General features: G+C 45.9%; 1 protein-coding gene across 7 annotated transcripts in view; it reads right to left on the bottom strand.

Moving 5' to 3' along the window:
* Positions 1–6,277, bottom strand: part of GRAMD1B (GRAM domain containing 1B) — a gene marked incomplete at its 5' end in the record, with an annotated part of 80,153 nt that extends 73,876 nt beyond the window's left edge. For all 7 annotated transcript variants that reach the window (XM_084275056.1, XM_084275059.1, XM_084275058.1 and 4 more), the window contains one exon: positions 5,916–6,277. In XM_084275056.1, the coding sequence (XP_084131182.1) occupies positions 5,916–6,277 (362 nt within the window). The remainder of the gene's footprint in view (positions 1–5,915) is intronic.
* Between the last annotated feature and the right edge of the window lie 7,233 nt (positions 6,278–13,510).

The raw sequence follows: 13,510 nt of genomic DNA, 5'->3' as shown, positions 1-13,510 counted from the left end.
ATATCAGAAGTCCCAAACACCACTGTTCCACAGACCAAATGCATTCCCAAGAATGCTCATTCTGTTACCTTCCTTCTTCACCATCGTCTGTCATTTGTTACAAGTCTTAAATAGCTTTAGACTTCATGACACACATATACTTAGGTGAACGCTCAGGAGGTAGGTAGACAAGAGAACCACACTTACCAACCACTCCAGAAGCAAATGGGAACAGACTGCAGGTACTAAAAAGAGCCAAGACTTGCTTTTGTGGTATTTAAAGATTTCTATCCCACTTCTTCTTGGGAAGCTACAAGCTATAAACTAGATTGTGCTATTCTTATCCTCCAGCCCTTTTTGCTTTTAATAAGATTCATTTCACTCAGATTTCATTACCTGAATGATTGCACAGAGCCAAGACACCGTTTTATGCATGAATAGGCTTTTAAAGCTAAGCAGATCTTCTAGATACTCATCCAGATCCTACAAAGTTCAGACAGGTCAATGTTTGCACACTAGGAACCTTCTGGGACCTTGTACCCTCCAGGCAGGGGTGTTAGGTCCACCACAGTTTTATATCTACAGGCATATTTGGCAGATTTTTTAATTCAGAGGGAATTTTTAACAGTGATGGATAAGTGGGGCAAAGAAAGAAAAAAGGAAAGAAAAGGCTGCATCCTGGAAGATTGAATCAGTTAATGAGTGTGGAGAATTATTCATGAAGATCCATGGCTTTCAGAAGGCTATTGCTATCCACAGCTATGAGTGAAGTGCTCGTGTCTGAACCCAGATGAATATTTTGTATTCATTTTGCTTAATTAACCCCTGTATTCATAAGGCTTTGGGTTCAATATTAAGCCCTTGAAAAAGGTGAAGAGACAATCGCCTGTCGGGTATGCTCCGAAGACCCATATTCTTCAATGGCTTTCAGCAACTGCAGCAACAGTTTTTAGTACTAAAAGCTACTATTTGGGTCCTTTGCAGATACATTCAGAGTTGAGAGCCAGAATCTGACTGAATTTGGAGGATTCATCTTCTTGCCTTGCTGGAAAGGGTTACAAGGGGCAGGATGGGCAAGTCCCCTCCTCTTGGGGTATTCATTTCACAAATGAAAACATCGACCTTCCCACTGTTAAGGCAAGGCCCTTCCTCAGCAATGAGCAACAGAGATCTTGAATTTCAAAGCACAATCCAGTGGAAAACCACCATGGTAATGAACAGGATTAATTGTTAAACCCCACAGCGCTGTGCGAGATGTGAAACTCAGACGGTCCAATGGAAAATATCTCCTGACGAGGTAAGATCAACACCACTTGAGTTCCAGGCTGGTTCTGAATTGGTCAATGTTTGATACTCCCGCCGTGTGACTGGTCATCTAAACCACACAAATAGTGAAAGGCAAATATTTGAAAAGAAAACCACAAACTATTGCAAAAAGGCAGTAAGGTTCAGCCAAAAACAACAACAGAGATGGTAGGATTCCCAGGCACTTGGCACACATGACTATAAACAAGTGACAAAAGCCTCTGTCACAGCAAACAGAACATCAGGACTCTTCAGAAGAGAGGTACATGCATCAATATTAAACAATCAGCTCACTGGAAGCACAAATTCATCTCATTTCAACTAGCAGGTTCAAAAAAACATTTACATGAATAGGCTTCATTTGTGCACTCTCACACCTCAGATTAGAAGAGATAAGCACAAGCTTCCATTTACATGGCAAGGATTTTCCTAACCTACCAAGAGCAGCAAAGGGCTGCTTGCTGCAGCTATCTCTGGGGGGGGAAAAGCCTCAAACTCTCCCATTCTCCCTTTGCAGATGCAAACACCAGCTGAATACCCAACTATGTATTCAAATCCCAAATTCAACTCACAGGATATTCGTACATCACACTGATTTCTGGAGGAAAACGAAGCAAAGTTTAATATGGTTTGGAAGACTGACAAAGGGAGAGACATTCCAAACACTTGGGACACATTAAAAACAAAATAATTCCTGCCAAAGCACATCCCTATAGTTCAAAACACACCATGTTTAACATTTGTCCTCCTGAAAACCTCAACTAACTCCAACTCCAAGCAGAACAGAGAAGTGGAACCCATTTACCTCTTCCATTAGAAATCCCTACAGGGGCTGCCAGTCCCTTGCAAAGGATTTCAGCAAAACCCAAGAGTGAAAGTGCACCAGCAATCCCACTGCTCTGGCTACTTTCTGCAGCAGCTGGCTGTTATTTCTAACAAAGGAGAAGCTCTAGTTCCTCTCCTCTGTACCCAAGAACCGAAACATGGAAGTTCATGAAGCCAGAGAAACTGAGAACTGCAAAATTCACAGAATTACTCGTTCTGCAGCTTCTGGGAATTGTAGGGCACTAAGTGAACGAAACCTTAGTGCCCCAGACCTTTCTAGTCTTTCATTTACCACAAGCAGCACAGGGCTTTAAAAGCCTCATCAGATCCTTTGCCCAATAGCAGTAAATACCATCACTACTACTACTGAAACACAGGAGTCACCTTGGATCACGTTTTCATAGTGACAGGCTCCACAGCCTTTGCTCTTGCGAAAAATAAAACCCCAAAAGCCACACTTAGTAGTTACTATGGGGAGTAAGCCACATCAATAACTCAGGCTCTCATGAGAGCTTTTTCTTCTAGGAAACACCACAATACTTATCCTACTTATGGAAGGAAGAAAAAGGTAAATGAAGTATTCATTCATTTATTCCCAGAAACATTCAGGGAGAACACCAGTTCTGTTCAGGAAAGCAACAGCATCGTGAAGCACTTGACACTAAAGACCCATTTATTTCCCTAAGATAATTCAAACTATATAAAACACTTATTTGTAACTAATTCAGGTGCATTAAGTCAGCAGCTCACTCAAGTGGTGTACCTCACTAGGGTGACAGAGTTTCAGGAACGAGCTCTCCAGGAAAATAAAGATGTTTTACCTCATTCTGCCAGGGAACATGAACAGCAGCAGTCACAGAGCACATCACTGAACAGCACTGAAGACTCTCCTCCTGCCAGTTGTTTCCTACCATCAGATAAGCTGTCAAGATTTTTGTCTGCAAAACCTCTATGGTTGTGTGCCCAGCAGCTGAAGTGACCTCCACCCATCTCCTCAGAGCATATGCTTTTCTAAGATAAGATGCTGTGCGAGGTTTCTAGCATACTTTGTTTTCAGCATCATGTATCAGGGGCATTTCAGGACACCAGTGAGCTTTCTCTTTTAGCTGGACCTGTCAGTTAGCACTTCAGAGTCAGCATTTCTAGCTGAAGACCAGACTGAGTACATCCACCTTGAGAAATGTCTAGATCTACAGCACAATGCAATTCCTTGCTGATCCAGCAGAATCCACAAGCTGTACATTCTCTGGAGCATCAACATTTTGCACTTCCTTAACTAGCCTGGATGTTACCATTGCCCCAATTTATCTTGCAAGTGTTAGCAGAAGACAAGTCAGGTGATCTTGGAAAGCTCAAGGGAAATGGGAGGTCTGCAGGCACCAGGATAACAGTTTCCAAGACCTCCTACAAGAAAAAATTCAACTAGGAATGAGAAGTGAAAGATGATTCAAACCTTTTACCATCCTCGGCATTCCAGCTTGTTTCTTCCCACAGTAGGGAAGCACAGTCAAACTACAACTAGCATGATCCTTCCCAGCATGAATGCCCCACAGAACACTGCTCACAAATGATCTACCATCCGACTATCCGGTACATACAGTCGCTGAGCGTTCAGACAGGACCCCAAGTCAGACAATGATTCACTCTCAGCTTCTGACAGTGGTGGCTGGAACCTCAGGTTCTCATTCCAATGCTGATCTTGGGCCAAAAGGGGACCAATCCTTTAAGCAGGAGCTATCTACCCTCTCAGCAGTTCTTTCCATAGGTATCAAAAATCCCCTGTGGCTCCAGAGGTGACTAGCAAGGGTGGCTTTAAGCAAATAATAAATTAAAACATGTAGCCACATGGGTAATACACATTCCTTACACATGTAACATGCTCACAGACTGCATCTAGTACCCTGTGACGGGAGAAACAGCATCATGCCCTGATAAAACAGTCTGTGCATTTGTGTGCAGGCTTCATACTTTAAAGCTCTATGCAGGTACATGACTTCCCTCATCACCTGGGTAGCAAGTGATGGATGAGGAGCATAGGTAAGAAGCTGTCTGCATCCCTGGTGAAAATCATCCTCTCTTGCTTGCGAAAGGTAGAGAGGGACTGTTTACAATGACATGTACTGACAGAAGAGGAATGAATGGCTTTAAGCTGAAGGAGGGCTGATTTAGAGGAGATCCTTCCTGGGGAGGATGCTGAGGCCCTGGCACTAAGTGCCCAAAAGAGCTGGGGCTGCCCCTGGGTCTCTGGCAGAGTCCAAGGCCAGGTTGGATGGGGCTTTGAGCACCCTGGGCTGTTGTGGGGGGTGTCCCTGACCATGGTGGGGGTGGCACCAGGGGGGAAAACTATGAGGTCCCTTCTCACCCACAGCTGTCTGGGGCTCTCTGAACTGTAGAGGCCCCCAGAGCACCACACTTGTAGTTTGAATCATCCTGATTTGTGCAAGGTCAGATTACAGGGAAACTCCTCACCTGAAAAATTTCTTCCTGCTCTTTTATGCCAGCTGTAATGTTTAATGCAAGAAGTAAATAACCAGTCTCCTGCTCTCCCAGCCATCTGACAGTTTTTAGACATCCAGCAGATAATGAGACCTCAAAATTACCCAGGCTGTTTAACCACTGATACAGAACATTTTGTATGCTAGAGTTTCCTGATGAAAAAAAAAGCAGGCAGCCTCCAGACCCCAAGCATTACACAGACAGCATTTCAAGTCCTAAAAGCATTTGTTTATTCACTTGGATGCTTACTGTATGCTAATGGTCACAACGCTATTGCTCTTGCTCAGGGGCATGCAAGCAGCACATGCATCACTAGAATAAATCAGCTGGTGCACAGTTTGCTCTCAACTACCAGCTTTCCCCAGAAAACCCTGACACAAACAGGAAAATACCTGGCCACATAACAGTGGAGGAGTGCAATTAGGCAGCTGGACAGGCCAAGCATCACCATAGCTCAACCCTTAGACTACTACAATCACCACATCTAGGTGAAAATCAGTACCAGCTCTCTACCAAGGGATGGTTTTGTTAGTGCTACCTTTTCAAGAGGTATTATCCAGTCCTCAGTGGCATGTGTTTATTGATTAATCTTCCCAACACTTGCTGACAGGACCTCACACAAAGAGTTACCACGTAATCAGTGCAGATATTAGAAAAAAAGGCTGCCCTAAACACTCAGGCAACACAGCCACCTCAGCCACTCTAGGGTGTTGGGTGCACAAACCCTAAGAGAAGTTCCCAGGTTTTTGTGGAATTACACCACCATCAGGCATAATCCCACACGTAGGTTGCATGGGCTTCCCAAAACAGTGGAGGAAGTCTGTCTACACTATAAGCCTTTAGAGTGTTCTGTGTGTTTCAGGCTACCAGGAAAGGTAGATTGCTCCTCTCTCTGCAGACCAAGCTGTACTGCATGCTGTGTAGTACTGCCCCAGCAGAAGGGTACCTAACACCCAGCTCCCCCTTAGCATGGCCACATGGTAACTCCCCGGGCATCGCTTTTCCTGTGTTGACAAGATCCTGGAGGTGTTGGAAAATTACTTTTCCCCTTTTTGAGCCAAAGGGCTGAGTAACTTTCAAGTCTGGAAAGCAGCCAGGACCTGAACCCAGACATCTTGACATGTAGACCCACCTATTAGTCACAAGGTCACTTCTCTCCTCAGCAAGACCACATCAACCACTCCAGGCAACTGGTGATGCCAGAGTCCCAAGGAGAAGCACGCTGAGACTTCCTGGGGAGCAGCAGATCCTGACTACTGTGGGCAGGCTGCTCCTGGAAGCAGGGAAGGGAAGGCGACCAGAAAACATACCTGCTCTCACTGTATTCCTTCTTCTTCCTCAGCCGCAGCCACTTCCGAAGGAGGAAGCGCTTGCGCCGTGGGGATGCACTGGGTGTGGAGCAGTTGGACCATGGGGTATCCTCATCACTGGAAGGGGTGATTTCAATGGATGGGAGCTGCAGGTATTCCTTGCTGGAGGAAGGAGAATCCTGGTACTTGCTGGCCTCCAGGCTCTGCTCCTGCACATTCTTCATCCGCCTCATCTTGAAGCGCTTCCTGCGCAGGGTTGGGGTGGACGAACTGGACCAGGCACGGCCACCCTCCACCACCTCCTGCTCTGGGACTTGCAGTGCTGGGAGCTGCAGCGTTTCTGTCATATTGGCAGCTGGCATCGGATGCCCTTTCTCCTGCTCCCACCCCCAGGCACACTCTTGGTTTAAAGCACACTTAAAACCACAGCCTTCCTTCCCTCCTCCCTCTGCCAGTCCAGCACTGCCTCCCTCCCTCCCTCTCAAGCAGGAAGCCTCATTTTCTCCACACGCTTTCGTTCACCAAGCAGCAGGGTGGTGAAGGGATGTTCAGGACACAGACAACACAGGGGAAGCCAGCTTCAAGTTTCTTTTCTCCTTCTCCTCTCTACAAAACAAGACCCCTGCCCTGCCTGGTCTCCCTCAAAGCAGCACCTTTAGCACCAACACCAAGGTTGCCAGCAACAGCTTGGCTCACTTCTGGCTTCCAAACCACCACCCCACCAGCCCCCTTTTGCCTTTTGTCCTTCCTGCCTAGGGGTGATTGGGCAAAAGTCTCCCGGGGCCGTGCTAGGAAACTCGGCTGTGGTCTTCTCACAGGACGAAGAAGGGATGGAGTGGAGCGGCGTGGAGCTGCGAGGAGGTCAGAAAGAGAAAGAGAGGGAGGGAGGGAAGCAACAATGCTAGATAAAAATCGGGGAAAAGGAGGAGGAGCAGCAGCAAGTTCTTTTTCTGTAGCGGGCAAGACATACACAGGCAGCTGCTGCGAGCAGAGCTGCACTCTTAATCCCCAGAGGCTGGGTTTATATTACCAAATACGCTGCTGCCACAAATCAGTTGAATGAAAAAAGGGTGAGAAGGGACAATGGCCTGCAGAAGGAGCCAATTGGACAGGCTTTCCTTGTCCCACCTTCCCACTCAGCAGCCCAGTGCATGGAGGGGGGTGGGAACGAACTGGAACTTTCAGCCTCCTTTAGCGACTCGGTTGTTTTTACAGCCCCGTTTGTCCGCACACAGAGAAGGGAGTCAGGGGACGCTGGGGCAGGGACTGGGGGGAGCTAAAAAGGCAGTGGCAGCAAGCAGCACCTCGGCTGGGAGGGTACAGGGGCTTGTGGCTCAGCTTCACCTGAGTGAAAGCTGATAAAAGTTCTCACAGGGCAATGCTGCTTCCAAAATGACAGTGGATGATGGATGGTCTCAGGTCCAGGACCCAAACAAAGACACCACATGAAGACAATTAGAGACGCAGAACAGATTTCAGACCAGGAGAAAGACACACACTTCATGGGAGAGTTCCTGGGCCTTTAAAACACTAAGGAAGCTCCACCAAGGGTCAAGCACTGCGAGGGTGAGCAACTTCAGAAGAAGCCTTGCGAAATGCTGGCAGTGAAGCTCACTCAGGGAGAACAGTGTGACATCAAGATCCCCCAAGTTTCACAGAATGCTCCCGGATGAAGCTGTATTCCCAGGTGGAAAACTAACACAGAGCTTACATTCTCTAAGGGAGGGACCACAATTCAGCTGTGGGACTTAAGCATGCTGTCAGGGGAAAAAATATGTCTCTAGGGTCAGCCTGACACAGCTTTAGTTTACATTGTTCAACAGCTTGAACCTTAAAAAAAATATTAGTTTCGGGTTAGAAAATATTTGTCAACCCAAATCAAAATAGTTTCTTACACAGACTTCCTCAGCTTTGTTTGAAAATAAACTTCACAAGAACTTTGAACACCAGAACTGCCACCTAGGACACAGATAACGAAACGTGTCAAAAAAGGAATCTTTGTAACAGCAGGAACAAGGGGAAGGAAGCAATATTTCAATAATTTTTTAAGTGCTCAACTTTGCTATACTGTCCTTTGTGCTCTGCTTACCCTGTAAATGAACAGTTTGAGCAAATATTCAACCTCTGGAGCTGCTGGCACACTGGTGTGTCTGCATCAGGTGCACCCACAAAGTCCGAATGCCTTCTGCAAATACCCACTCCAAGAGCCACATGAAGCAGGTTTATTTTATAGTCCAAGAACTGAAAAACTACAGATTAGACAAAACACCAATAATATTCTGGAATTGTACAAGCAGCCACACACCCCCTGCCTCTCAAGGGCTGACACCTTTGCCACCTCCTCTGCAATGTGGAAAAAACCTGAACACATGTACTTCAGCCTCCTCTCCCTGGGATTTCTACAATGTCACCGCACATTCAGAAGCCTCCTGTATGTAACATATTGCTGGCTACTTGTTAACACAGAAAAATTAACTTTCTTCTCCTTCCCCTGGCATCTGGCAAATGAATCCCCAGATTATCATTCCTGATTCTTAACCAGGGGCGAGTGCATGCAACCTTAAGGGAGTAGTAACCCTTTGGAGTCTGAAAAGGTGTTTCTCCATTTATTGATGCCCTGTGGAACATTATGAACTACACAAAATTCTCACTTAATTGTAGAGGAGCAAATAAGGGGCAGAGTTTGTACTTCTGCATGCTTTTTCTTTTAGTAGAAAGTTGCACAGTGGACACTGCAAACCCTCAAAAGCCCCACAGATGTTGTCCAATTAATCAAGAGTCTCATACTGCAGTGCTCCGGATATTAGTAGCATTGAGAAATCACTGGCAAGGAAAGACTGGCCCTTTCACCAGTCCTTGTGTTGCTGTGGCCGTGCCAGTACAGTTTCTTCACCCTTCACTCAAATACTAATGGAATTCACTTCAGCAACATGGGAGGGAACCTTTCCCACCCCCTTCACACACAAAACAATAATTCCCTGAGGCTGGGCCATGAGAGTCCTTCCACTTAGGACAGGGTACATATGGATGGGGACTATCCCTTTAACTCCAAGTGCTTCACCGATTAGTAATCGACACTTATTTACACTCCAACATTCTCAGGGCATTTTTATTCCGGAGAAAGGATGCTGCCCACCCGTCCCATGCTCCTAGAAAGAAGAGAAGCCTTGTACTAAGAGAGACAGCTCCAACACCTGTCCCATGAAGTGAAAAATACCAGCCATGCCCACACACTATTTCCATCCAAATCACAACTGCACAGTTTCACTGCTTCCAGGAGAGCCCAAGTGCTGGTAGATACTTGGTTAACAAGGATTAAACTGCAGTTTACTTGATTCCCGTAGTTTAACAATCCACCTAATGACAGATTCATTAGAGCAGCAAACAGTTACCAGTGCTTGAAGCTGATCAAAAATCTCTACTCAAGCATTTTGGGTTTTCTGGTGCCCTCAGGGCTTATGAATTAAAGCAGAGGACAGAAAGGTCCTCCAGAAAATCAAGCAGCCTTTCTGTGGGTGAAGAACATCAGTGCCAGCCCACATTCTTGCCATAATAGCTTTACCAAGTTTAAGGGACAGCACATTGTCATCCCCTGTAGAAGACTAGAGAGTAGGACAGCGTATTTTCAGGGCTCTTTAAGCAAGCTATTTATTAACTAACCCCAGTTATTTTTTCAATACAGGAAAGACATACAGCTTAAGACGACTGATGTAGTCATTCAGACGCACAATCCCCAGTGACAGCAGCTGGTGGGTTGGGCAGGGAGACTGGTTTGCTCCAAGTGAGAAAGTGCAGTAATCTGTGCCTTCCCAGTCCAGCTCCCCCGTCCCACAGTGCCCACAACCCCTGCTAGGTCAAAACCCCAACTTGCAAGTTCCAAAGCTCAGGTGTTTCTTCTATCCCCCCCATGAGAAGAGAATTTAGTGAGAGACCAGCACATTTTTCCACATTTACTTTTTCATTCCGACTGTCTCCTGCAAACACAGTCCCAGTGTCTCAGGAACCAGAGCTTTTCCTCATGCCACAGCCTGAGCCATGCTGCAGCCTTCACCTACTAAATTACCATGAGGCCTCTCTGGCTCAGACACACACACAAGGAGCACACAGTGCCCGTCAGGCCCTGCCTGGGCGCACCCCACCGATCTGTCCCTTTCAGCCCCACGCTGCCACCAGCAGTTGCTGCTGTCTGAACACGCACAGTCCAGCTTTATTTTGGATTTGTGATACCAGATGCCTGTGTGTGTTGTTCTCTGAAACCCAAGGACTCTGTTACAAGACAGATGACACCCATTTCACAGGCTGAAGGGTGAGAAATACCCGCCAGAGGCTGGATACCTCCTCAGAGCGCTATGAAGCAAGATGGAGTAGGCACTCCTGTGACCTATGCTCAATTCTTCCCTGTTCAGTACACCAGGCTTCCTCAGGATTGCCCACAATCTCTTCTTCCACTTGCAGCCCAGTTCAGAAGAGTCTTGCACATTGTTTACCACCCACAAATGCCGATTACTTGGGTTAAGCACCATTTCAGCACCTCTTCTTCATCTCCTGAAGTCCAGACTGTGAAGGAACACAAATGATTTTTACCCCCAAGGAGCTGGGACGTCCCTTCCACACCACCTGGCTAAAACACAGAGTTCCATTACAGACTCAATAAAAATAATAGAAGTGCTTTCCATCAAGGCTCCTGTCAGTAAGAAATCAGTATTTAGATGAACAAACTGCACAGGCCTCTAGCATACGACTTGTACACACATACCTGTGCTCAAAGAACAGCCCACATACATGCCAAGTACCTTCCAAGAAGCTACCCCTTCCAAAAAACAGCAGTAACTCTCAACAGTAATACAGGTAACCACATCGGACAGGTTACAACAGGTTTACCCACACTGTATCTAATCTCTCCTAGCAGGAGCAAAATGACTCATGGGACATATCCTGTGTTATGTATTAGTTGCTGGCCATTTTAGCAGTTTTTTTGAGAGGCTGATTGCAAGCAGGCTTTCTGCTCAGAGGTTAAATTGTGTTTATTTCTGCAGTAAATATGTCAGCAATAACTACTAAAGACTTCAGTCTGAATTCTTACTAGCAGAGTACCACACAAACTACACACTTCAACTTTGGCCTCGTGCTGCAGCAAACCCCAGATTCTCCAGATACCATCCAGAATTCCAGAAATTGCCATACACACATAGATTCAGATACCACAGCATATCACTTCCTTCCTCAGCACGAGGACTACACTTTCACAGTTAATATCTTTAGGTAGTGCTCTTCCTCCAAATTGAAGGAGACAGTTCAGCTAAATATAGCAAGCAGAACAAATTAAATCAGTGTCATGACTGGGCAATAATAATCCATCAGAAGATGGCAACAGGGCAAAGGTCTGGAGCCTTTTCCACAGTCAGAGTTTTCTTTGCCATTTAGAACTGAAGTGAATTATTTGGCACTGCCTGTTTACACTGCACAAGGATTCCAAAGGGAAGCTCATTTCTTGTCAGAGATCTGATGAGAGGATTTAGGGCAGATCAGTCAAATTCCACCTCTCACAAAGCATCGCTTGGCATTCGGTTTGCACTATGTACAGCATTGAAGGGGGCTCTGACCAAATCCCTTCAAATTCCTCTACCTGCACAGGACTTACCTAACGGGTCACTGCCCACAGCACACACCATTAACCACAGGAGTACAAAAGAACAGCACATTCTTCCCTGTCGAGCCCAAATGCCTGGTTCACCAGCTCAGGGGTCAGTCAAGTCTGCTGTGTTTAACCCAGACCTGCACACAGCAGCAGGCACACCAGCACTCCAAAAACCTTCATTCAGCTATTTGGGAAGATAAAGCCCATTGTCTATAGAGGTGCAAAGCTCAACTCCCAAAACTGGGTATACCTACATTTTATTTGTTTGCAAAACAGCTTCCAAGAACTTAACTCTTTCCCCCCTTCAGTTTAGCCACCAAAAATTACCAACAGTTAAAGTTCCTGCACAGCGCTTGGAATTTGAATAATTGCAGCTTCCCCTTTCCTCCAGCACTGAAAATCAGCACCCTGCTGACCATTCTGAAAAGCACAGTATCTGCATGAATGTGTGAGCAAACTTCCACAGGTAAAAAGCCCCCCTCCTCTGATGGAGAGAGTGCAGACCAAAGTAGGTGTTACAAGTTGAAAGGAGAACAAATCAGTTGACGTTAAGAAGTATTTTGGCTTGTCCTACAAGAACAACAAGGTTTTGCTATTTGTTTCCATTCTGTGCCTGGACAAAAGAAACCCTCAACCCAAAAGCCTTTCAAACAAAACTGTAAGAAAAGGAACCAAGTTTAGTTACAGAACACCTGGCAGTGCAGGGGTTGAGACTCCCCAGATCATTTTTCTCCTCATTCAAGGAAGATGTGGCCAATGACTTGCACAAAAAGCAGTCATTCTGGGAAAGCACAGCTTGACCTAGTCAGAAGAATTCAGGATCCGAAGTCCTACAATAGTTGCCCTTCCTGTAAGTAGGGGTTATGTAGGTCTGCTTCCCACCTGGGCCTTTGTTTTAGAAAAACACCAAATGCTTTACCAAGCACTCTATTGTCCTTCCTAGACTGGCCTGGCTCAAATTAAAGTTGCTGTCTGGCTAAGAGCAGTGATTCCCAGCTCGTGACTTGCCCCTGTTCACATGCCTGACACAGAAAACATGGGAATGTAGTACTGAGCCTAAACAGAGTGAGTGATAGTGTTACCTGTAGATCATTATTTTGGGCCAACAGCACAGTTGGAAGGAGAACAGTGAGTGTTTCTGCTTTCTGTCTTATATTTAGGACAATTAAAACCCATCATGAAACAACTGTCACCTTCCTCCTTTTCTCTTTACAGATTAGGAAGAGGAAGAACATTTTTGTCCTACAAAAACACTGGGGAAAAAGTTGCTCAGAAAAAGATTTTCTTGAGCCTTATCCTGCACAAGACCAAATAGAAGTTATCAAAGCTAGCTCTGAACACCCAAGAGCTGATAAGATGATGGAAAGACAGAAAAGGTTCTTTCCTATAATCAATAAGCTCATTTTATAATGAGCATACACAGAAATTGCTTTATAAATACAGTTTCTGTCCATCATCCCAGCCACCCAACACCTGCAGCAGCAAGCCTGATGGAGCCCATTCCTTCAATTAGACAAATGCCCGAGGACAACTGTCATTTTTCCTCATGATCTCTGAGGGAAAGCCATTTGGAAAATGTTTCCCAGACAGTTGAAAACTGTCTCCTCCAGCTGGCTTTGCCATTCACACTTCTAATCCTGCACTTGCTATTATGGAAATGAAGCCAGCCAAGGGCATTTCTTCCCCCCCCAGCACATACTCAAGGTACTTGTATAAAACAGACACAAGTAACATGTGAAATGCATCCAGGCTATAAACCCCATGCCCATGTTCCTTTTGTTTGTGTACCAGCACAGGTAAGATGGCACATGCAGAACACCTGCAGCAGCAGCAGGTAGTGATTACAGAAGTGAGTGTGGAAGAGTCCTACGCATTGAGATCACACACAGTGTCACTGAGTCAACACCATGTTTATGATGTACAAGGAGAATGTGTTGAGTAGGCCCCTCAGACATCA

The sequence above is a fragment of the Gallinula chloropus genome (genome assembly GCF_964237585.1).
Source record: "Gallinula chloropus genome assembly, chromosome: 24".
Lineage (NCBI taxonomy): Eukaryota > Metazoa > Chordata > Aves > Gruiformes > Rallidae > Gallinula > Gallinula chloropus.
The sequence above is the reverse complement of the archived record's forward strand: the minus strand, read 5'-3'. Positions and strand labels throughout refer to the sequence as shown.